We start from the raw sequence: 24647 nt of genomic DNA, 5'->3' as shown, positions 1-24647 counted from the left end.
TGTTTTTTGTTTGTTTGTTTGTTTTTAAATATCAGGCTACTCAGAGATCTTTCATTTATATAGCTGCTTTAAATCCAAGTGTATGAAGTTTTTAAAGTATAAATCATGAGCTTGTGAACACTTACACTTTCAAACTGAATGATTTAAAAGTGATTTAAGTGTCTGCACAAACATCATTTCAATTTAGGCATAAACTATGTAAATTAGGAGAATAATTCCATTAAATTATACTACCATGACTAGCAGTACACAATGAGATGTTTTTCTATCAATATACTGTAGAGAGGCAACTTAAGTTAGAGCTGAGTAATCTTCTGGTACTTGTTCAGAACTCTAGAGATAATGCAACTACTTTTATAAAAAGCTCAGCAGTATTTCTAATGACCCTCTGGATGCAATGATCTCACACAAAAGAACATCTAACAATACAATGGCTGGCTTGATACTATCCCAGCAGGCACAATTTACATTATTTTCTGTATTAGCTGGGTTATCCTTGGTGGGTTATCTATAAAAGACTTACCGGCTTTATTACTCAATAAGTTTCTGCATATTCACTGTATTTGAATATAAAATACAATCTGTCAATTAGAAGCAACTCACTGCTTATAAACCGATGAACTGAGATTAATATAAAGCTCTTGCATCACATATATCACGCAAAATAAGCCCACATTTATATTAAAATATATCGCTGCAGTCAAGAATGAAAGGCCAAAAGAATAAGCCTTTCTTCATACACATCCTGGCCAAAGATCAGCAGAAAAATTGTACTTACATGTTTTGCCAGGAGCTGAGACACTGACTCCTTCTCCATCAGCATAGATGGGAGTAATTGTGACTTTGTATTCTGTATCAGACAGCAGAGGCTGAAGTAGAAGAGATGTTTTGTCTCCCAGGCACCATTACCTGCAGAGTCAGAATACCAGAAACAAACCAAGGTTAATGATTAGGGCCAAAACCTTTTAATATTATACATGTGACACCATTTTTCACTGCCACAGCTGTAGAGCTTGCATTTTCAAATATTTCTGGCACTGTATGGTAAAATAAAACAATGAAATTACCACATCTTTTAGTAGATCTGCTGATTATACCTGAGCAGAATAAAAAAGAGAATGTGCCTATGAAACACCACAGCTTTGTATTAAATCTATGAGCTCCATAAAACAATGGTGTCATATTCATGATTAGTACTTAAACAACTGTACAGACAAAATAAAGCCTCTTATTTTATTTCTTCTTGACATGAAAACGATTGTCCAAAGCTGAAGCCATTAACAAAGGCTGATTGTTACTTTCTTTCTTTGGGGACAGAAAATCTTCCTTCCTTGGGATGAGGGAAAATGAATTCAGGAGATCAGGCAGCACAAACTGTGCAAACCAGAATACAACAGGTTTGTCCCATCCCCAATAAAACCCAAAGAAAATAAAGAAGCTGCAAATATCCTTCTGGACTGTTTTGCCAGTTCTAGAGGAAATTAAGCATTGTTTCTTTTAACACAGCGCAAGGTTTCCTCATAGCAGCTATTCCTGAAAACCTTCAATGAATGACTATGTATTCATTGGAGCCACAACATCCAGTGTAGTAGAAGTACCCAAGAAAAGCCTCACAATCTTTTAATTTGTCAGTAAAATTTTAATTTCAGTGAGCCTCAGAAGCCTGAATGGGAGCTACCTGGCACAGGAAGAGGACACAGTAAAAAGAATACCAGTCTCTATTTCCTGCACCAAACCTGTTCTCTGAAGTGGTGTTACTGGAAGCAACAGTTTCAAGGTTCAAACTCTTATTTCAGACCCTCGCTGTCCCCTGCCCACTGTGTGAACCTATCACCTGAGCCAGCAACCTCACACATATGGAAAGAAATTGAAAGACCTCTAATAAACCATTTTAACTCAAGGGGAAAAAGCAAACAGTGAGCCTCAAGGGGTTTTGGTGGTTAAAAGAGGATGCATGTGATGATGGCACAACAAAACTTTCTAGAAAAGAAGAAAGCTCTCACTGGATCTAATGCTCCAGGATACACTCAAACTACTTCTAAGTTTGTCATGTGATACACAGAAAGACATTAATCTAGTACACCCAGGTGTTGAGACTTGTCAAAGAAATATTTCATTTGTTTTTCAAAAATGGAAATGATATTAGGACAGGATGATTAGCGCATGACAGATTCCTGTGCTAAACTCTTGTATACACATACTCAAAACACATAAATTTCTGAAAACCACCAAGTGTTTAGGTTTTTAAAAGAGGGGATGCAACCATTAAGAAGTCTCTCTTTTCCACATCTGCACATCAGTGATCTTCCACAGCACAATACAGTTTTCAACAATGAGAAACATTCTTGGCTTTAAGGAAGAAAAAAAAAATGTGATCCTTCCAGCATGTACAGCACACCCAAGAAGGAACATGTAATTAAGGGCTTAACCCTTCTGCAGTGAAAAGTATTCTATTACATTTTTTACTCCTTGATTTTCAGCAAATTGCATAAAGAATTAAAAAGCTTATTAATATTTTTATGGAAAGGGAGGAGTAACTGAAATTTAAATGACAGAAATCTGAGCCAGAAAGCCTACACATCTACTACAGAATTGTCACGCTATAGTATATTTAAGCTCAAATTCCAAAAAACTTTTGGGTTCTGTTTGAGAAATGTAGTTCAACTTACAAACACTACTTTTTTTTAACATCCATGTTGCACCTCTCAGGTGCTTGAAACCAAATGACAAACTACCTTCCTTCAGTTTAAAATGTGCTTACTTTTAAGTATGATCTTAAGTAGTTCCTTATTCAGTAAAGTATTTGTGCACACCATAGATCTCAAAGATGAAACATATGGTTAATCTGTTTGCTTCTGACCAAAGCTATCACTTGAGTGTGTACTTAAATAATTTGCGGAATTAGAGCTAAGATACCTACCTCATCTTAAGATTTTATAATTTTCTTCAATGACGTTTTGAGTCAATTCAGTTTCAATAACCAGAATTTAAACACCATTCTTACAGTTTTAATTTCCTTTTAAAATTGTAGTAAGTGAATATTATGATTCTATGATTAAAACAGAACTATTCATATAATGAATTTGATTAGGCTTTCCAGAGCTGAAATGGTAAATCTAGGATCTAAATTTCAGAAATTTTAGATGAACAGTGCAACTTTGCCACTGTATTGCATACTATACTATCATATAGTCAAGATGAATTCATAAAGCATGTTTTCCAGTCCAAAAGGAAACCACTGCATTAAGAGTTCATTTTCAGATTATAGATGAAAGATGGTTAGAAGTATTTTTCTACCAAGTTCTCATAAAAGGTAAATGAAAGCAAATTGAAAAAGGACTGACACATTTTTCTAGAAAAAAAAAAAAGATATTCAATTAACTCATTCTTGTAATATTTTTAATTGACATAGTCTGATAGACTTCAAAAAGAATATCACATATTTTCATTACAACTGTCCTACAAACAAGTGAGTCACATGACAGACACTAATGGAACGCTAATGAAGGAGGCTGATATAGGGAATATTTTTGCATTCTGAGCTATTAACTTAGAAAATAACCCTGAACTTCACAATTTAATCTGTTTAATATATCTACACGCAGCTATTTCAAAATTCTATAACCTAGTGTTTGTGGAAGCCAAGAACTGCAATATTAAGATTTCCCCAAGGGAAAAAAAAGAGAAAAAAAAAAGCACGTGACCTCCCAGCATTCTGAGATTATCTCAACAAGTCTAAAGGGCATAGGGCTTCATTTTTTATTATTTGATATACTGCACAAAAGAGTAGATGTAGTATTCTTCAATCTTTCAGATATTTTCCAAAATCTTGATCACCAGAAACATTTTTTTCGGTAAGACTATGTTAATTTTGATCATCACATAGTATTAGAAAAGTAACAAATATTCTTAGATTAAAAACTGCTGTTGCTGTTGTGGCATATTCAGATTATGTAAGCAGTATGGAAGGTCTGTATTTGAACTTAAATTTCACTTATTTAGAATAAAATAAGACTGTTAAGAAAGGAAAAAAAAATTGCTGAAGGCAAAAAAATAACTCAAGATTGCCCTGAGCAAACCTTTAAGGATTGTTAAAACACAATCTCAGGATAGCAAAAAGGCCTAGGAGTTAAAAATATAAACAAAACACTCAAAAATCTTATACAAATTTAAAAAATACAGGAAGAAGAGGGCAGGAAGCAAGTCTTTTGGCTTTTGACTTCTTTATACGTGTGTGACTGGGCCTTGATCCTGCTTTGGACTGCCTATGGCTGCCATGCATCAGGTGCTGTTAGGACTAAAACTTTGAAGCTCTATCTCACAGTAATACCAAGCATGAATCATTTACTAATTGCACCAGGAACGCCAAGTAAGGAGAGACCATGCCTTAGCAATTATTAAGCAATCATTAAGCAAACTTTTCAAGTTTATGAAGCCAATTCATAAAAAGCCATACAGACCGTTCTTACCGCTTCCTCGGCAAGGTCACCATTCGCAGTGAGATAGGTCACTCTGAACTGCTGAACATTGTAATCTGAAATGTCCCACATCACTCTCAGACTTGAGGTTGTTTCATCATCTATAACAAGGTTTCTGACTCCTGTTCGAAAAACTGTTTGAAAAAAAATAATTTAATATTTTATCAATTCTAATTTTAGATTTAAAATTGTGCTAGTTATCACCAAGTCCATCCTAGGGCAGGCCTACTCAGTTCAGTCGTACTTGGGCTTAACCACATAAAAAGTTGAACAATTTAATAAAATAATAGTTATCCTATACTGCCATTAATATATATGATCCCATTTGCTTTATTTATATTACTCTGCTTGTGAAGCTTTCTAAGAATCAAAAGCTCACTGCAGACAGAATGTTACAGAAGAGAAATAATGTAGAACTTGTGAACCATAAAATTCAGTTTTCTGAACTCCCAAGAAGATAAATATAATCTTCAAAACTAAGCAAAATTCTAAAGAGCATTCTTGCTCATATTTATGAGGGAAAAGTGAAAAGAGAACTGGATTTTCCAAATTAGTCATGGCCTCTGCATTGCTATGTAATATTTCTGGTAGCATTCAGAGTCCCTACACCGTGCTGGCTCCTCACCCACATGTGGCAGATGCTGGAAACTGGCTACACACAGCAGGGTGGCGGAGGAATGCGACAGGGCGTACCTTTCAATGGTGATTTTCCTCACCTGGGGTCTACACCTCAACAAGATCTTCCATAGTAGTGTGCCAAGCACACAAACCATGAGGTACTGGGGTTATCAGCCTCCCAGTACTATCTGCCCCTATATCTGGGTGTGCTAGGCTGCGGGAAGCCTCAGCTCTTTGCCTTCAGCATTTAAACTGTTGATATTTATTCCATTTACCTGCTATGGTGGGCTTAGGAGTTGTGGTACTGGGAGTAGTCACAGTAGTAGGTATTGTGGTAGTCCCTGCAACTGAAAAACAGTACTCAGCTCACAAACAATTCAACAAGATATGGAAGGCACAGTATTTATCTTGGATTTCTATCCATAACAACGAAAACTATGTGCTCACACCTACGAGCATCCCACACACTTCAGGCATTTCAGAGACTACAAGGGAACTATTCTTTTAGCTTACTTTAGGCACATGTATTTGCAGGATTAGCACTTAGATGTGCAGATAAGGCATAATTATAAACTGTACCATTACATAAGAATGGATATAGTCTTCTACATTTCTGGTCGAGCTTCCATGACTTCCGCTTTGTTCGTTTGTCAAGGTTGTTAGATTAACTGAAGCAAGGATTTTGTGAGGATGCTTCTCTACTGCCCAAGGAAAAACTGAAAGTACACTTGGCACTACGCCAGCATCACTTGGATGGACCGTAAGTTCTCATCTTAAGAGAATATTGAAAATTAAGCCTGTGATTTATAAGAATCAAACATATTTTTGAATTTACACATGAAAAATAGATGTTTACTTAACTATCCACCAAAAGAGAATGTGCACATGAAATTTTGAAGAAACATTTCTTCCTCATTGAATTGAAAAACAGAAATGATCCACATGAGTTTACATCATGCCAACAAGTATCCTAACCTGCACTTCTACAGCAAGTTATTGGTACTTTAATAGACTAGGTAAGAAAAACAAACATCTTTCCCCATTAAAGCTCCCTTTGTATGCCAGAAATAAACTGTTGAACAGGTGCTTTTCCCATAATCTAACAAAGAGCATTCTTTTACACACACACACAGAAAAAAAAACAAAACAAAACAAAACAACAAAAAAAACATATCCTTCCAGTAAACCCCAAAAGTTTCATTTCTTAGAGAAAAATAATGGCAGCAGTCAAAGGCAAGTTATCTTTCATGTCTGACAGTGCCTAATGTAAAGAGAAAGGACACTAGTTAGTTAGTTAGTTAGTTGAAAACATTTATGCATGTGCTTGGTTAATGCTAATTTCCACAAACGGTACATTACTCCAGAAAGAGACTTGAAATAATAATACACTTCTAGATTCAAACAGTTTTAGAGATGGGCATGGGGAACACGAGTTACTTGACAGAGAATGAGAGGAAAATCTTCAGTGTGATTTTATCACTTAGCAGATTTATCAAGTACAGAAGATACATCTATATGCCCATGTCATCCAGCTGTCTGGCTTAAATAAGAATTCTACTTTTACTAGCTCAAAGTTAAGAATACATTTGTTTACTAAATAGCAATGGATTTACATACAGGACTAAGTGTGTCATAAATATATGACTAAGTGTGTCTTTGAATCAAAGACTTTAGCAATCAAACTGAAATTGCTCGCCACTGTTTCAGTTATGATTATACATTACACTGTATATGATTTATCTATTTATATTTATTTATTTATATGATTTATTTTATTTTATTTATAAGTTTTATCTTTGTTATTTCTATATTAATTTCACAGGATACCTGTGTAAACTTTCTGGACCAATATTTCAGCCAAGAGTAAACACAACTCCTGTGAGTGAGTATAAATTACACAAATAAGAAAGAAAAAGGCATACTATAAATTGCAAACATCTTCAATGAAATTCCTGTAAAATAATTACTTTAAAACAGTTATTGCCCCCCCACCCCCCAGTCTAATATATCTTCTAATGGGGAACACTATTCTGAGACTAAATAATGAAATGAAGAATGTCTTTCCAGATCAATTGGTTATTAATACCACTGCTCAGAGAGGAAGCCAAACCATCATTTTGATTCAATGCCATCTACAACATAATATTAAATAAGAATAGCAAAAAATACAGTCAGCAAAGCCCTGCTGCTAAACCACCACATTCTTCAGTATTAGAGCTACCCAAAGATGGACAATATTTTAAATATTAGATTTATACATTAAATTTAAACCACTTAAACATCCCTAAAAATTATAATCAAGAGTTTGTCTTACATGTAGCTCCAAGAACAGCAACAACTTCACTCTCACTTTCATCATCAAAAACTGCCAGCAAAGAAACTTCATATTCCGTGTTGGGCAACAAACCCTCAATAACATAACTGTCTGTGTCTCCATTTAAGACAACCTAAATAGCAAAGCAAGATTAAAGAAAATCAGTTCTACATTTGATTAATCTATACGAAGTGACTGCAGTCAAGGAAGGAAAATAGGTTCTCCTTTAAAATAAAAGAAATCTACACTCAAATATGCCCAAATTATTTATTAGGTATGTGGAAATAAAAACACTGTTAAGAAAATTAAAATTTTATTTTTTATTTTGTGGCAGGTTTGATTATTCTAATGTGCAAGCTTATACTTTCACCCACAATTAATAAATTGCTAAAGCTGAACATAAGCATTATATTTGAAAATCACTAAAATTCAAAACATCAGTGAAAGCTATGTAACAATGTAGATTAACTTCCATTCATATTTCTACCATCCAATAACACATAGTATGATGAGCGTATTCAGTATCTCCACAGAGCTCTGCAAAACACTCTTTCTGTACCATATTTATAATCTGAGTTATGAGTCCACCCTTTTGAATGTGACTTGAGGAATACAGATAAATGCACTCTGCAAACAATTGCAATAAAAGTTAGGTTACTACTAACTCCAGCAAGCCCTAGTTGCCATAAGTTACTACACTCCTTCTGCCCCTGACTGCTAGGACATCAGCTCATCTGGGGTAACCACTCATGAGAACGAACATGGTTACCTCTGAGAGTTCAAACAGAGGCTCTTTACCATTTTTACAAGGTCTGCTTCATTGTGATAGAATGTGGTGAGGGAGCATTCATACAGATTTGATGACTGTACACATGAAATTTGAAATCCTGATCTGTGCAGGAAACTGGGGGCAAACTGCTGGAAGGCATAATTTATCCTACTAACAAAGCTGGATCCAGAAAGGATGTCCACAGTTAAAGAAATCAAATAGATTGTAGGCTGTAACAGAAAAAACATTTGCAGCAGACCTGGGGGTGGTAGGAGATGCCTCATTGAGAAGTTGGCTATATGTCACGGTGTTTTAAATAGTAAATTTCTTTATTTTTCTTTATTCTGTCTATGATAGTAGCAGAAGATTCACATGTGCAATGTTAACTGTAAGCAGAAGGTATTACTTTGGATTTTTTTGTGTTTTATTGATTTTTATTGGAAGGGGTCAACAGATGGGCAGGAGCCCGAGCAGTAATTGCAGTGAAATGGGATGACTGGTTTGGGGAACAGTTATTAGCTTATGCAGATAAATATTCTCATAAAACCACCTGTCTTTGGAGTAATACTGGCAAGTTTTTAAAGGTGGCCACTGTATAAATGGAATCAAAATAAGACTTTAAATGGAAGTCAAATAATATACATTTGCAGCATAAAGTCTACTACAATAGCTAGCATAAATAGTGAACCAGCACTTTATTCTTTTCATGACCACAGATTTCCTGAGTTGACAGATAGGCACAGTCCTGGAAAAAAAAAAGAATACCTTGGGGAAGAGGGACCCATCAAACAACCACAGATTTTTGAACTCAGACAAAGAAAACAAAAGGAGAAAAATTAGTTGGGCCCATGTCCTCTACAATTATCAAATAATGAAATAGGCAGCCCACACCTGTGTACTCTGGCACAGATTTTCTTGGGAAAAAAATCAGAAATGAGCTCGAGTGATTCTAGCTGTGTTCTAAGTAGGTACAATTAATATCTTCCTTTCCAATTCCCCAGAGTCTCCAGTCATGTGTGTCATCATGAAATTTCTATAGTTAGTTACCATCTTACACGTAACTTTGGCAAATTTTCTGAAGCATAACTTCTATCACCCGCCACCCCCTGCTAATTTAGCCCACAGAGAACAACACACACACAAAAAGAACACAAAACCCTGAACTTTCAAATGGAGAGGACAAATAACAGAAGCAAAAATAGCAACAAACACAGGAGTATAACAAGCATGCATTTCCTACTTCAACCTACAAATAAAAGGTCATTCTTAAAAAATTTATTCTGGCTCTTCAGTACTAACGCCCCTCTGAATTCTCCTCTCACATTAGTAGTGTGAGTGAAGTGAGCTGAGAGGTGTGTAATTCTCAACACCACTCTGTGACCCCACTCAGCTAATTGGCAAGTTGGGTCTTGGGAGAAAGAGAGGGAGCGCATGTTGTTTCTCTGCATGACTGATCACTTAGCTGGGAAAGAAGCTTAAAGAGGCAACAGCCTGGAGGTATTGTGCCATCCTAGGCCTGACCCCATTAGAGAGGTCATGCAAGGCGAACGAGAAAGCAGCTTGGGTATTTTTAATATTTCAACATACAGAAAATATTAGGGCCTCCAGCAGTTCTTAATGAATGCAACAAACAAGAAGAACCTTAGAAGTTCAAATATTTCTTGATCACTAATTCTCACGCTCTAAGGACACCACAGATACCATCTCACAAAAAAATTCGTATTGCTTAAAGGGGTTCAGTGACAGCTACTCATTGGAACTTAAAAGACCTGTGCCCACTCACTCACCTGTCAATTCTTTTTTTCCTTGCTCATTCCTGTAATTTCTTTCAACAGTTTGCAGGACTACCTCTTGTCAGGTGAAAGAATCAATTAAATTTACAGAAAATGCCATACAACCTAATCTGGAAAGACTGCATTCTGCCTTAATGGATGAAAAAATTATGCATGAAATCTAGGCACAGGTAGGAAAGGTCATTTTTCCCCATCATATTCTCCCTGAGCAACAGTTTGCAGACATGGCCTCTCTTCACAATGCTGATGCCAACAGTGCAATATGTATGAGAAAGTATAAAAGACTGAGGAATACAAAAGAAGCAAAAACTATGAGCGAATAAATAATGGAGGAGAGGAAATGAGAGACTATGAACAAGAAAGATTTGGGAAAGGAAGAGACAGTGTCTGTTGAGAAATACTTGGAAAAATTGAATAAAACAGAAAAAGCCCAACAGCAGGAAAAATAATTTGAAAATTTGAACTGATGAAAATGGCATTATGGAGAAGATGCACAAGGGCTTAGAGCAAAAAAAAATAGAGCATGGGGAGGAAAAAGAGAAAGAGCCATTATGAGGGGAAAAAAAGGGACAGTCTAATAAATTAACTATGTGTAAACTTTTATCTTTCAAACATTTCATAACTAAGGATTCATGGGCAATTTTAATGAGGCCAGCTTATTAGACAAATGTGGAGCCTTATATGAGGATATGACAGCTCTGGCTCAGTTACCAGCTTCTTCAAAGCAAAATGAAGAACATAAACATTTGAAAACTGAAGTACCATCAAACAGCAAAGCTAGTTCTATGCAATTGGCACATTACAGACGAGACTGATTTTTCACAAAAGATGTCTTCTGTTTTCATCTCCTCTTCAAAAAGAAACAGGAATATTGGTTTGATTATGGTTTAGAGAGCTTTGCAGCAGGACAGATCTTTCTCAAAGTCAACGGGCCCTAATTAATTGGCAAAAGTTGAAGCAAAGGTGACCTCAGAATAGAATTCCCTCTTCTGTTTCACACCCTCAGAGAATCAAGGCAACTCACCTCTTCAGATTCTCCCCCATCCAAAGGAATCCATGCCAATCTGTAAAACGCAATATCTGAGGATGTGGGTTTCCAGCTGACCCTAAAACTATCTGTTGATGCTTCATCAACTTCCAAATGCTGGGGAGATGGAACTTTTTCTGCAAAATATTATGCAAAAGAAAAGTGAAATTAAATTATTCTCTAAAACTTACATAGATGGCAACAGAAAGGAGACACCATTTTACCTGCAGGTTGTCATAAGGAGTATAACATGGAAGGTGGATAACAAGAGCACATCAGATTCTTTGCACACTTACTTGGGAAAGTGTTTTTGTAATTGAGGAGGGACATACACACAGTACATACTCTAACTGTACAAGCCTTGTAATCCTCTTTCCACTGAAGGAGCTCCATGCATATCTGTATATCTGAATCCACCGTCAGAGACAGTTTCTATTAATGGTCTTACTTTCCAGTGAAGTAAGAAAGTTTGGAAATTCTTTCTTGGAAAGCCTTCAAAAGTTCAGGCATACATACTTGTGGTAAAGCTGCCAGTAAGTGGTTCAGATTGTCCTTCATCATACAGGGAGAAAATAGCAACAGTATATTCCGTAAGGGATGTCAGACTTGTTAAGGTGTGTGTTGAAACACGATCGACTTCCACCTAGAGAAAGCATAATTTGCAGGCAATATTGATCATACACTAGAAATAAAGAGGCAAAGTTGCTTTATATTTTCATGAAATTCTGAAATTTCACTGGGTAATAATGACACAGAAAGAGAATATCATATAATTAGTAAATAAATTCTGTGGAACTATGAAGAATGATAATTTCAAGGCACCAAAGCTGAAAAAAATTAATTAAATATTGTAGCTTATGACAAACTAGAGGAAAGTAGAATTCAGCCATAGTAAACCCAACTCATTAGCTAACATACCAGCACTGTGTGTACAGGAACACAGAACTATAAGGAAATTTTGGGCTATTGAATCCAGTCTTTTACTATTTTGGATAATTTTTGCATAAACCATTATGTTCAACTTTTGTCATGAGAAAAAAAGACAGTTTTATATGGTCTCTATCCAGGCAGCAGTTAACGTGACTTTGCAGTGAACAGATCACTCAAAGCTGTATAAGCTGACAGTTTATCAGTCCAACTATTCAGTGTCATGTTAGCTCAGCACCACGGGGGAAATGTTACCGATGCAAAGCTAACAGAAAAAATGCCGCCTCAAATGCTCTTTGAACAGACACAAAGGAATAGTTAAGAGGTAGGTAAAAACCTACTGATCATTCACTCACATTATAAATTACATTACCACAAGCCTGAGATGTTCATAACCATTGTTCATAACCATTCTCACAGAATCATGGAATATCCTGACTTGGAATGGACCCACAAGGATCCTCAAGTCCAGCTTCTGGCTCCACACAGGACCACCCACAAAATCAAACCATATTTCTGAGGGACAGCATTGTCCAAACGCTTCTTGAACTCCAGCAGACTCACTGCTGTGACCACTGCCCTGGGGAGCCTGTCCCAGTGCCCAACCACCCTCTGGGTGCAGAACCTTTCCCTAACCCCCAGCCTGACCCTCCCCTGTCCCAGCTCCATGCCGTTCCCTTGGGTCCTGTCGCTGTCCCCAGAGAGCAGCAGAGCTCAGCGCCTGCCCCTCCGCTCCCCTCGTGAGGGAGCTGCAGGCCGCCATGAGGCCTTCCCTCAGTCTCCTCTTCTCCAATGAACAATCCAACTGACTTCAGCTCCTCCTCATACATCTTGCCCTCTAGACCCTTCACCAACTTCGTAGCCCATGTTTGGACACACTAATAGTTTTACATCCTTCTTATATTGTGGCACCCAAGACTGCACACAGTACTCTAGGTGAGGCCACATCAGCACACAGTGGAACAATCACTTCTTGCAATGGGCAAGCTCCTATGCTGACATACATGTACTGTCTAACAGACAGCCACGTTATCTATATTAAAAGAAATCAATAGGAAGAGGTCAAGTAATTTCTGACTTAAATCTTAAGGAACCTAGCAGAAAGAAAAGACATAACGCATTGCATAGGTATGCTATCTTCTAAACTCAGGAATATAAATATTTCATCTAATATGTAAAAAGGACAGATATGCCCCAGAAAATAAAAAAAATAATAATACCAAAAACCAAAACAAAACAAACAAAATAACATGATTACATCTAATTATGTATAAACATTTTTTTGAGGTTAAAGTTGCATATGACAACTTACTTTGTATGGGATCTGGCCTATTTTAATCAGCCCACTTACCGTGATTTTATAAAAAATATGTGTTTGGATTTCTGTATGTAAGCAAAGCTTTTGTTGCTGCTCGCAAGGTAACTTTTATTTACAGATGTTACCTTTGATAATTACAAAGGTAGTCTGCGGAGGTGTGAGACTGGTTAAGGGAAAGAAGGAGCAAATAATTTACCTCATTGGTTTCCGTTCCATCTGTTTTAACATACATGATGCGATAGCCTTTTACATTTTTGGAAGCAGGATCCCATGTTAGTTTAGCACTATTGTGTCCAACGTCTGAAAATTTCAAGTTCGCTGGGGGACTCAGAGGCACTTGAAAAGGAAAGAGATAAAACCATGGGTTTAGCTGTGAAACTTTTCATGTATTGAAAATAAACAGCACATTTCCATTTAAAAACTCAAATGACCAATATTTATATTTAAAAAGCCCTTCATCAATGGGGCTACACAAGTACTTAAGGACAGGTAACAAGGTTTAGCTCCTTGCTGAAGCAGAACTTTCAGTCTTGGTAAGTGTGTCTCACCTAATACTGAAAAAGAAAGAATTCTCCTGCTCATACTAGATATTATATCAGGAGCTAACTTACACAATAGTTATAATAAATTACAAATTTGTGTTTGTATTTATAAATTAACGTAGTTCAACTAGATCTGTACCTCATATTTGTTTTTGTTTTGCTTTTCCATAAGTATTCTATCAACAAGATTTCCTGACAGGAGTATTTTGGCAAAACATTTTCTGAATATAAAGGTCCCTGACGTAGGGGAAAGTTTGTCCAAAAGCATAACTAGTTCAAAAGATCTGTGAAGTTGAAATTTTTATTTTTACTTTTTTAATCTCTGCTTAATCTTTCCCCTGTTTTACAGAAAGGAATTATTCTCTGTGTAAAGGCCACATCTGACTGAAGCTGCTTCCTAACAGCAACCCCTGTTGAAGACATATTTGTATACTATACAATACTTGAATGTCAAGAGCTGGAGGAAAGTTAGGTCATGCAAAAGTCACAGATTGCTTCCATTTTTCTATCGCCCAAGAGGAAGTAATTTGTGCTATCTCTGTTACTCTCAGCAGTAGGTTCTGTGTTACCCCAACATCTGCTTATTTTCTCCAAGTTGTGAAACTTATCTCTATCCATCCTGCCTTCACGCACACACTCCTCACCAATCCACATGGACAGAAAAATATCAACACTTCAGAAGTCGTTTCCCTCACTCAAGAGCATATGGGAAAAAGCAAAAGATAAAAACGATATATGGGTTCTTTATTCAGGCCATATAGTGACTCAGAATCTGCAAGCAAATGCCTAAACAGCTTAGGAACAGTCAACTCAACTTCGCTATGAGGAAAGAGAAGATGAGAACAGATTGGAATTATAGTAGATGGCTTTGCCACACTTTCTGGCATACGATATATTCCTCTGAGTCAAGTGAAGGGAGTATCACGTGCTGGCTTTCCTTTCTACTTTCTGTCAGTTGTGGAATTCACTTCATTTCACCAGCCTGGCCATACCACAAAATGCTTCAGTCTCAGCTCTTTCCTTTTGGAGCATAATCTCCTGACAACATTGCTCACAACCAGACAGGCAGTCCTGCTGCCAAAGTTAGATGATATTTACAGTGAGACTTGGGTAAATCCTGCCCTCCCCGCCCCCGAAAATGCTAACTCAGAATAAGCTTATTGATCATGTCACCTCGTGGCACAAGACAGGTTTCACTACAGTGATTAAGATGACTGTTTGTGTAGAATAATTTTTAATAAATACAGACAATCAGATACTACACGTAATGCTACTGCAAATTAGGCAGATCCCTCTCCAGGCAGATACATGGTACAGGAAGAAAATACCAGGCAGCCTGTTCTTTAGTTGAAAGATAGAAATAATCACACTGAAAGAAAAAAATAATAGCTTAAATCTGAATCCAGACAGGGAAGACATTACCACTGAACACTGACCGTGTGTGACAGGTGTGCTCACCAAGAGCTTTCTCTCCTCCCAGACTTCCCCAATGCCTGATCAGTCAAAGCCTGTTAGAAGGTGCTTATTTGAATAGCTACATACAGAAGTTTAGAATTAATCCTCTTTCTTATTACAGTGCTAAAGACCAGTCAGAGTTGGCTGCACTGAGTCACCTTAAAAATAAACGAAGGTTGCAGGGTTAGTTTTTTTTTATTCTGGTCTGGTAATAGCAATGATGCTGGTCTGACTAACATATGTTACTAGCTTCTGCGATCAAACACTGAGGTCATGATTCCTCAGCTTGTGCCAATGTATCTGGAATTTGCATGTGATCTTCCATCCAATGTGTTAGCAAGGTTTAGAGCTGTGCAACCTCCAAGATCATATGACATGAAGAGAATTCAGGCTGGCACAGTCATAAAGTACACAACCTACTAGGAAAAATGAAAAACAGATATTGACCAAAAGGAGGAAAAAAAAAAAAAAGAAGGAATGAGAGATACACAATAGGAGAGAATGACAGAGAGAGAAAAATCAAAGACTTGATTCTCCAAGTGTTAAGAATCTTTCACACTTTTAAAGTCCACAAACATTCCCAAGCTGCATTAGTTCCCTGTCTGTGCTTGTCTGTCTTGAACTGTTCAATAGCACTTGTAGAACTTCTTCTACCATTACTCACTTTACAGGTCATTGCTCTGGCCCTTCTTTTTCTTAGCACTCACATGCCCGAACTTTTCTCACCTATTAAATGTAAGCCACTTTCACACTGGCCCACTCAAGCCAGGAGCACAAAACAAGGGGAAGCATTCACTCCACTGCTGGAAGCAGTAGAGGTATCACTGAACGCAGTGCCAGAAATATCCCTGCCGCACAATTGCTTATTTTCAATCCCTTTGTCTTCCAAATTGCTGAGGCTATTTAGAGAGCCGACATACAGTGCTGTGTACAGCTAGCAAAGGACAGAATTTAGCTGGCCAAACTCTTGCTGCTTATTAAAAACACATCATCTATCATGAATGCACAGACGCCTTCCAACCCCTCGTTTACCAGATGTTAAGCAGTGGGGGTTGGACAGAAATCTTCCCTTGCTTCTTTTCCATCTGTACTGACTACTACTGAGCCAGAGGAACGAACATCTCCATCCGAGCCGACTTTCCCCCACACACACCTGGTACTCTGGATATAGGAGACTAAACAGCAGTCTCAGCTTAGTTCTACATTGTGACCTTCATTCACCTTCAGCACGTTTGAAAAACTATCACTAGTTCCACTGAAATCAACAGGGATACCCATAGTACTGCTACCGACAAGAGAAAAGAGTTCAAATCAGATTTTAAAATCAGATGTCCATTCCAATATGTGCAAAGACTGTTGTGAAGTTCTGTTAACACCGAGGTGAATATAGGTACGTGCTACCCACATGTAGTTTCTTGTCCTGTAAGGGGATCACTAGCTTCTTCTCCAAACATGGCATAAACTGTGACTGTATATTCTGTATTTGGCAATAGTCCATCCAGTTCAAGTTCTGTGGAAGCCTCCCCAATTTTGATCTAGAAACACCATGAATAAAAAAGACACATTATTTCTGAATTAGCTCATGATGGGGAAGAATGCTAATTACACACTTGTAATTAAACTTGTGATCAAATACTTTGTTGAGCATTTTTCTGATATTGTGCCTGCAGTACTTGGCCCAAGATTTTGGGATTTTGCACAATAATCAAAAGAACAAAATAGTCAAAAAGCCAAAAGCCAACTTGCAGGTAAGAAAACTTTGAAGGTAACTAGTCACATTAGCAATGACATAAGCGACCTCTCTAGAATGTGCAGCTCCTATGCCCTTTTCATTCCCAGCTACATCTTGTTTCATCTGCAGTCTTTTACAGGAGAAATTCATTTCTATGCACAGCAAGGCTCAGTTTTTCTGCTTGCTAATTCAGGCGTGTATCACTTTTCGTTTCCACCTCTTCAATGAGAGCCACGGCAACAGGAACTGACTTATTTACTGGAAAAAAGTCTTTCTTCAGGGTTCAGCTCAGATCTCCTGATTCAGCTAGGTTTCAGGGAGAGACTTGTTTAGCAGAGAACACAAGTCTATGCGAGCTTTTGGTAGCTTCCTATACTCTTTCACACACAAGTGTGCATGCCCTAGCATGCTTTTTAATGTTCTTGCTTGAACAGAGATGCTATACATAATCTAAATTATACATACAGAAGCTTGAGCTTAAAGCTTTTTAAATCCTGCCCCAAAAGTTTCACTGGAACCATGCTAGAAACTATTTTTAGTCTACTGCTTTTAGTATGTTACTTACAGTAGAAGACTGTAGTTTACCTAGTCCCAGTTTTGTTTTTTTTTTTTATTTCTAAAGATACCTACTAAAAATCAACTTGGATGGAAGGCATTATTTTTAAATTTAAAAAATAAAAGTTGAACAGAATTAGAATATTTGCTAATTTGATTTACTTTCAAAGGTCCCGGTGAGTACAAAGGCTTAACTTCAAATTCTTGTGATAGCACACTTAGGAAGTAACTTAGGTGTTTTGGGCATTTTATAAGTGTTTGCTTTATATGATGACACAGTATCACCTCTTACCATTTCAAAAGAGTCACTTTAATTCAGCTGAAATTGTTGCATTTTTTGACAATGACATATAAAAATAATCAGCTGGTACTTGCCCTCTGTTCATAAAGTCTAACATGAAGTACTTAAGACAGTCATGGAAAAAAAAAAGAAGTATTTGTTGATAAAGTTGAATGTTAAAGGCCAACTACTATTTTATTCTTTAAATATTTATTTCTTGAGTACTTATTATTCAAATGAAGGCTCAGTACATCACCTCCTTTTCATCTGCAGCCAATCCTTCTGTCAGAGGAGCATAGAGGATCATGTAACCTGTGGCACCCGCTACTCCATTCCACTTAGCTCTCATGCTGCTGTGTGACACGTCATACAACTGCAGATCTGATGCCATTGGCAAGGCAACTACAGTAGAAAAAAGAGACGGACATTTCAGTTGTCTCACTTGAATAACCAGGTATTTTACAAGCAGTTTATTTTACTGCAGGAAACCCAAAGGAAAATACCTATCTCCAGGCGTGGAAGTGCTGTCTATATGACACAACTATGAAGAGCAGGTTAATGCATAAAAGACCACAGAATTACAGAAATGAGGAAATTACGATCTAACCATGCCAGGTTATGCCAGGGCAAAGTTTGTCCCTACAAAGCATTGCAGCTCTTTGTCTTAATAGCTTTGAACTTTTTAAGTGGGAGGATTTCAGTTCTTTAAGCAGCAAATCGCTCTGTTCAATCTCACCCTCCCTTCTCCGCGATCTGTACGAAGATAACCACTTGCTATTGAAGAATGGGCAAGGTTGCTACAAGGAACGAGTCCCTAGAGGTAGCTTTTTTACAGCAATAATTCCCAAGCCAGTGTGTTGGAAAGACAGCCTTGATGTACGACATCATGGAGGAAACCCTGAATAAATAAATTACACTTAGCAAAATATTTTGACTACAAGCTGTTGTGTTTAGAGCACGGGGTGTCCAAACTGACTCCTGGGCCTGTGTCAGTGGGATTACGCAAATATGAGCAAGATCGCCCATCACAAGTCATGGTGGATGCTAATGTGACTATATAAGCAAATGTGCCATTCTTCATAGTGGTGGCTAATTTTAATCTGTCAGTATCTCACACAAAGGCAAGAATGTAAACTACAATTTTCCATAGTTCTCCATTGGGATGGTAGAACAAACAAACAAAAAAAACCTTTTAAACTGCATGTATTTTATCATCTGGAGTGATTAATACTTGCACATGTCAGACTGTCACTTCTAACACACTATCAGATCAGTACTCGATGCTGCATGACCTTGGGGTGTGAGCTGAGCAGATCTCAGAAAGTCATCAGGGCTGGGCTCAGTCAGAACTTGACTAGGTGACTTCAAAGGAATACCAGGTGCAACAGGAAATGATCCTGTTGGCTCAGCATGCGTCTCTCTTCTCTCTGCCTCAATAAATTAAACCGTTCCTAGCACTGTGTCATGGGCTAAAACACAGCTGGAGATGACATTTTGGGAGACTAAGACAAAAATACAGGCTCAAATAATTTTATATGATCCTATTTTCTTTTATTTTCAGAAGATTAGCTTGACACAGAATCAAAGAATTGTTCCAGATGGAAGGCACCTCGAGATCACCTAGTTTCCCTGTTCAGTCAGGATCAGCTACAGCAAGTTGATGAGGATCATGTCTAGTAGGGTTTTGGATAGCTCTACAGATGCTGACTCCAGTCTCTCAGGACAACTCACTCCAGTGTTTGACCATGACAGTAAAAAGTGCTTTCTTTTGTTTAGATTTAATTTCATGTTTTTTAATTTATGCCCCTTGACTTTTGTGTTGTCAATGGGCATTACTGAAAAGAGTCTGCCTTCCTCTTCTTCATTCCTTCCCATCAGGGATTTTAGCACGTTTATAAGATCCACCTGAGCCTTCTATTCTCCAAGCTGAACAGCCATAGCTGTCTCTCCTCCTATGAAAGATGCTCCTATCACTAATTATCTTTGTGGTACTTCACTGGACTCCAGTAAATCCGTGTCTCTCATGTACTGGGGAGTCCAGCAGTGGATGTGGCATTTCACATGTGGCCTCACCAGTGCTGAGCTGAGGGGAAGGATCACCTGGCTGGCAATGCTCTGCCTACTGTAGCTCCAGAGGTGGCTGACCTTCTTTGCTGTGAGGGTGTGTTGCAGTTTCATGTTCAGCTTGTTGTTTACCAAGATCCTCAGGTCCTTCTCTGCAGAGCTGTTTTCCAGGCAGCTGGCCACTAGCATGTACTAGTGGCTGGGTTTATGCTTCCCCAGGGACAGAACTTTGCACTTCCCTTTCTTGAACTTTCTGAGGTCAAAAATGATTCCCCTTTCATAAATCCATGCTGACTACTACCTTCCTGTCCTTCATGCATTTGAACAGGGTTTCAAGGATTAGTTACTCCATCATCTTCCCAGGGATTGAGATGAGGATGACCAGCCTGTAGTTCCATGGATCCCCTTCACAAAGAAATGACATTTGCTTTCTTCCAGTCTTCAGGAACCTCTCCCAGTCACCATGACCTTTCAAAGATAATCAAGAGAGTTCTCGCAATAACAGAAACCAGCTCCCTTAGCACTTATGGGTGCAACCCATCAGGTCTTGCGTCCAGTTTGCTTAAGTGCTACCTAATACTGGTCCTCCTCCAGTGAGGGTAAATATTCTTTGTTCCAGACCTTCTCACTGATCTCAAGAGCCTGGGACTCATGAAGGCCATTTTTACTGATAAAGACTGCATCAAAGAAGGCATCGAGTACCTCTGCTTTACCATGTCATTTGTCACCAGGTTCCCTGCCCCCTTCAGGAGTGGGCCCATGTTTTCCTCAGTGTTCCTTTTGCTGTTCATGCACCTGTAGAGTCCTTTGCTTTTGCTCTTCACATCCTTTGCCAGATTAAGCTCCAGGTTGGCCTTCACTTTCCTACACCTATCCTGCAAGATCAGACAGCAACTCTATACTTCTCCTGGGTCACCTGCCCCTGCTTCCACCGCTTATACAGTTCCTTTTTATGTCAGAGTTCAGTGAGGAGCTCCTTGCTTACCCATGCAGGTATCCTACCGCCTTTGCTTGATTTTCTACTTGTCAGGATGGACTGTTCTTGAGCTTGAAGGAGGTGAACCTTGAGTATCAAGCAGCTTTTCTAGACCCCTCTTCTCACCAGGGCCATATACATTTGGATTCTTCCCAGCAGATCTCTGAAGAAGTTGAACACTGCACTCCTGAAATCCAGAGCAGTGGCCCTGCTTTTCGCTCTCCTCACTCCTCTCAGAATCCTGAACTCCACCATTTCACAGTCACTGCAGCCAAGGCTGCCTGTGACTTTAATATCCCCTAGTTTGCAACTATCAGCTTCAGCAGAACACCCTCTGTTGGCTCCTCAATCATCTGTGTCAGAAGGTCAATGCACTCTACAAATCTTTTAGATTGCTTGAGCCCTGCTGTTTTTCTGCCAACAGATGTCAGCTAATGATATATTTCATATTGACTTTCTGTCTCCTAATTTTAACATCAGAGTTATTCTTTGTTTCCCTTCCTAATATGTGTAATGTTTACTACAGAAAATAACTGTATTTTGTATACAAATATATAATTTCTACTCCTATGATCTATAACAGCACTTAGTTTGAGGTACTAACATGGTGTTCCTTACAGAACCCCAAACTGCAAATGCATTCATTCTAAAAATATCCCAAGTCATCATCTGAATCATTGAAAAAGCAACTTACAGAAGTTACTTTGAAATACTTGGCACTGGTGGGAATCACATGCAGGTAATTTCTGGTCCCACCTAATACTCCACTTATTAGATCATCTTCAGCCACAAACCTTATTTATAAAGCTTGGCTCCACAGCCAAAATTTAGGAGTGTTCTAATTTAGCATTCAATAGAACTGACTTCAAAGTTCAGCTCAGAGATAAATAAAACTTCTCTCGACGTTAAAGATCTGCAGAGCATTTGGACTTAGGAATTTGGCCCAGAATTAATTCAAACAAATTAATTTAAGACAAATGCATTAAAAGAAGCTAATGTTTAAACAGTGTGATTAAATGCAGAAAATAAAATCCCTAACAAACATGATTAGGATACTCACGTGTAGTTTCAGTTCCACGAAGGCCCTCGCTAGCAACATTTGAGTATATAGCAAATACAGCTATCTGGTATTCAGTTAAAGACATCAGGTTTTTCAGAACTGTTGTTGATACGCTTCCATCTACCACAACCTGTTAAGAAGAAAGTTCAACTAAATATGCATATGGCAAACTAACAATATTGTTAACCAATCAATAAATCTCTCTTTCAAGTGGTTTTTAAACTAGCATCTAAGAATCAGTGTGCTAGATTTCAATTCTAGCACATTTGGATTTGCTTCTGCTACCTTTATGTACAGTAAGGCATCTGAAAAAAAAGAAAGCAAGTATGTACGTAATTCAAATATTTAGCTGATATATAAGTAGCTATTCAGAATAAAGGAACTGTTTAGATAAAGTGCTTGCAATGCAGTTAACTCTGTGTATTGGCCACTTTTTAATATTATTACTACACCCTCATAAATATTCTTTTAGGATTATATATGTAAACACTGTACTACAAATTGACATTAAAGCATATTCATGCTAAATGCAATGTTTCTAGTGCAAAAAGAAATAAAATATATTCTTAGTAAAATCCTTTTGCTCTTTTGTATTTCCGTACACTTTTGTGAGTTGCCAGCCAAAGCCAAAGCTTGTTCTACTGCATTTTTTGCACATCTCCAAAATGCCTCTAAGTCCTATGCAAATAAATACCTTGACATTTTCAGCGATCACTTGTAGACATCCCAAAATATACATCCATATTTTCTTCCTTTTATGAATCCTCTCTTCTTAGAACTGAAAATCTGTCTTACCATCAGTTCCTACCTCTTCTGTTCTTGTAAACAGAATGGCACAGGGGAAGTTGATAGATTTGTTTCAAGTAACCATATGTGTAAGCAAAAATGCAGGCACTTACCTGAAGGTACAACTCACACCATTCCCCAAAAGTACTTCCATGTTTATAGCACATTTACTTTAAATTACATGACAGAAATACAGCCTGGCCACTACAACTCCATCTTATGTGACCGTATCTCTTTTTTTACAGTGTGCTTCAAGTCCACACAGGCTATTTTGGGGTAGATTTAAGTAAGACCAGGGATTTTCTGTCTGGTTAGTTCTTCCTGTTATATTATAAACTTCTGGGAAGCTTGTACTCATATTACCTCTTCCGGTTGCCCTCCTCGAGTGGGATAGTACACAACTCTGTATTTTTCCACTTTGCCTGGTGCATGGGTCCAGCTTACACGGAATCCTCTAGCTGTTACCTCAGATGTGACCAAATCCGTAGGAGCCCCAAGCGAAGCAACAATTGTTCCTAGGTTAGAAACAACATAATTTTATTTTTTTATTCCTCTCTGCAAAATAATTTTTGTTTTGTTGTACTTACTGAAGCTCCAAATATCTCTCCTCATCAGAAAATCTACTGTCCATTCATATTATTAATTCTCAATGGAAACAAGGAACTAATAGTATGCATGAACACTGAACATAAAGTTTTCACTGGGATTAAGCCTCCCTGGTCTTGCATAAACCTTATATCAAAGAAACAAAAATACAAAACTAAACCTTCCTGTCCTTCCTCCCATCATTCTTTCAGGCCCCTTCTCTTCCCTTTTTTATTTTTTCAGGATGCCTTCTTCCCAGTCATGAAAAACATGCAAGTACATACACAGCATTAATCTCTTGTGTTCCTTTGCACCTTTGCAGGTCAGAAACTGATATGCTGCCTGTCAGCAGATTGAAGAGATATAGTGAATAGCCGTCTTCTCTGGCAATCATTCCTTTCCACAAAGATGCCTCATCTCTGTATGTTTTTCCAACCTTTCCCTCTCAATTTCCCAGTTTACTGCTCATTCACCCCGCAAGACACCGTTAATATTTTGTATTTCTTCCAGTTTCCAGGTGAATTAAAGAGTGAAAAATGGAGTGAAACCTTACTAATACACATTTTTCACAGCACAGGTAGGAATATGTGTGAAAGACAACTTTCCTTATATATTATAAGCATATTGAAAAATCACTCAGCATTCTGTGGTATTACAGAATCACAAACAAAGCAATATAAACAAACTTCAGTGAAGCCATTCAGAAAGAATTTCCTCAGGTATGACTCTTTCTCTGACAAACTGCAGTATTTTATCATAGATATTTCTTTTGTTCAGAACAGCAAAAAATTATTGTAGTCAGAGAAGGCTTTTTTATGTATAAGAAGAGTGTTCTCCACCAGCACCTTTTCTTATGCTCTGAAATATATTTTAGAAATGTATTAAAGAATAAAGAGGAAAAAAAATATATCATCAGGAAGGGACAAAGCAATCTTAAAAGCTGAAAATTTTGAAAACTTATGAGACAATAAAAACAGTGAGTTAGGAGATGGAAAGCACAGCACAGACATAACAATTCCATGTGCAGCTGTTAAAGTAATTCATCCCCAAGCCTGTGTATTATGATTTTTTTCCCCTTACCCACTACTTGGAAATAGATATAGCAGAATGAACGTGTGTATATATATATATATGTATATATATATTTGTATTACAAAAAATCATAATATTTACCACTATCAAAGACAAAGAGCAAAAGATCAAAGCTATCAAAGCAAGAACAAAGCATAACTTCCCTAACAATGTACCTTCTTGTGAGCAAAAGAATATGCAGCTTGACTTAAATGCTAGAAGCCAGCTTGGAACTGCAGGTATTCAGAGTTGGATTTCTAGCTATAAATTCACACTAAATTACATTAGATTTCGTTT

At 37.6% G+C, this 24647-nt stretch overlaps 1 protein-coding gene across 1 annotated transcript in view; it reads right to left on the bottom strand.

Moving 5' to 3' along the window:
- Positions 1 to 24647, bottom strand: part of COL14A1 (collagen type XIV alpha 1 chain) — a 126920-nt gene that overhangs the window by 60718 nt on the left and 41555 nt on the right. Inside the window, 12 exon segments of the mRNA XM_035556281.2 lie at positions 779 to 884; positions 886 to 909; positions 4461 to 4612; positions 5372 to 5443; positions 7411 to 7543; positions 10997 to 11136; positions 11516 to 11642; positions 13441 to 13580; positions 16647 to 16776; positions 18065 to 18210; positions 21909 to 22038; positions 23058 to 23209. Coding sequence (XP_035412174.1) covers positions 779 to 884; positions 886 to 909; positions 4461 to 4612; positions 5372 to 5443; positions 7411 to 7543; positions 10997 to 11136; positions 11516 to 11642; positions 13441 to 13580; positions 16647 to 16776; positions 18065 to 18210; positions 21909 to 22038; positions 23058 to 23209 — 1452 coding nt within the window.

The sequence above is a fragment of the Cygnus atratus genome, chromosome 2 (genome assembly GCF_013377495.2).
Source record: "Cygnus atratus isolate AKBS03 ecotype Queensland, Australia chromosome 2, CAtr_DNAZoo_HiC_assembly, whole genome shotgun sequence".
Classification (NCBI taxonomy): Eukaryota; Metazoa; Chordata; class Aves; order Anseriformes; family Anatidae; genus Cygnus; species Cygnus atratus.
This window is presented reverse-complemented; position numbering and strand designations above follow the sequence as displayed.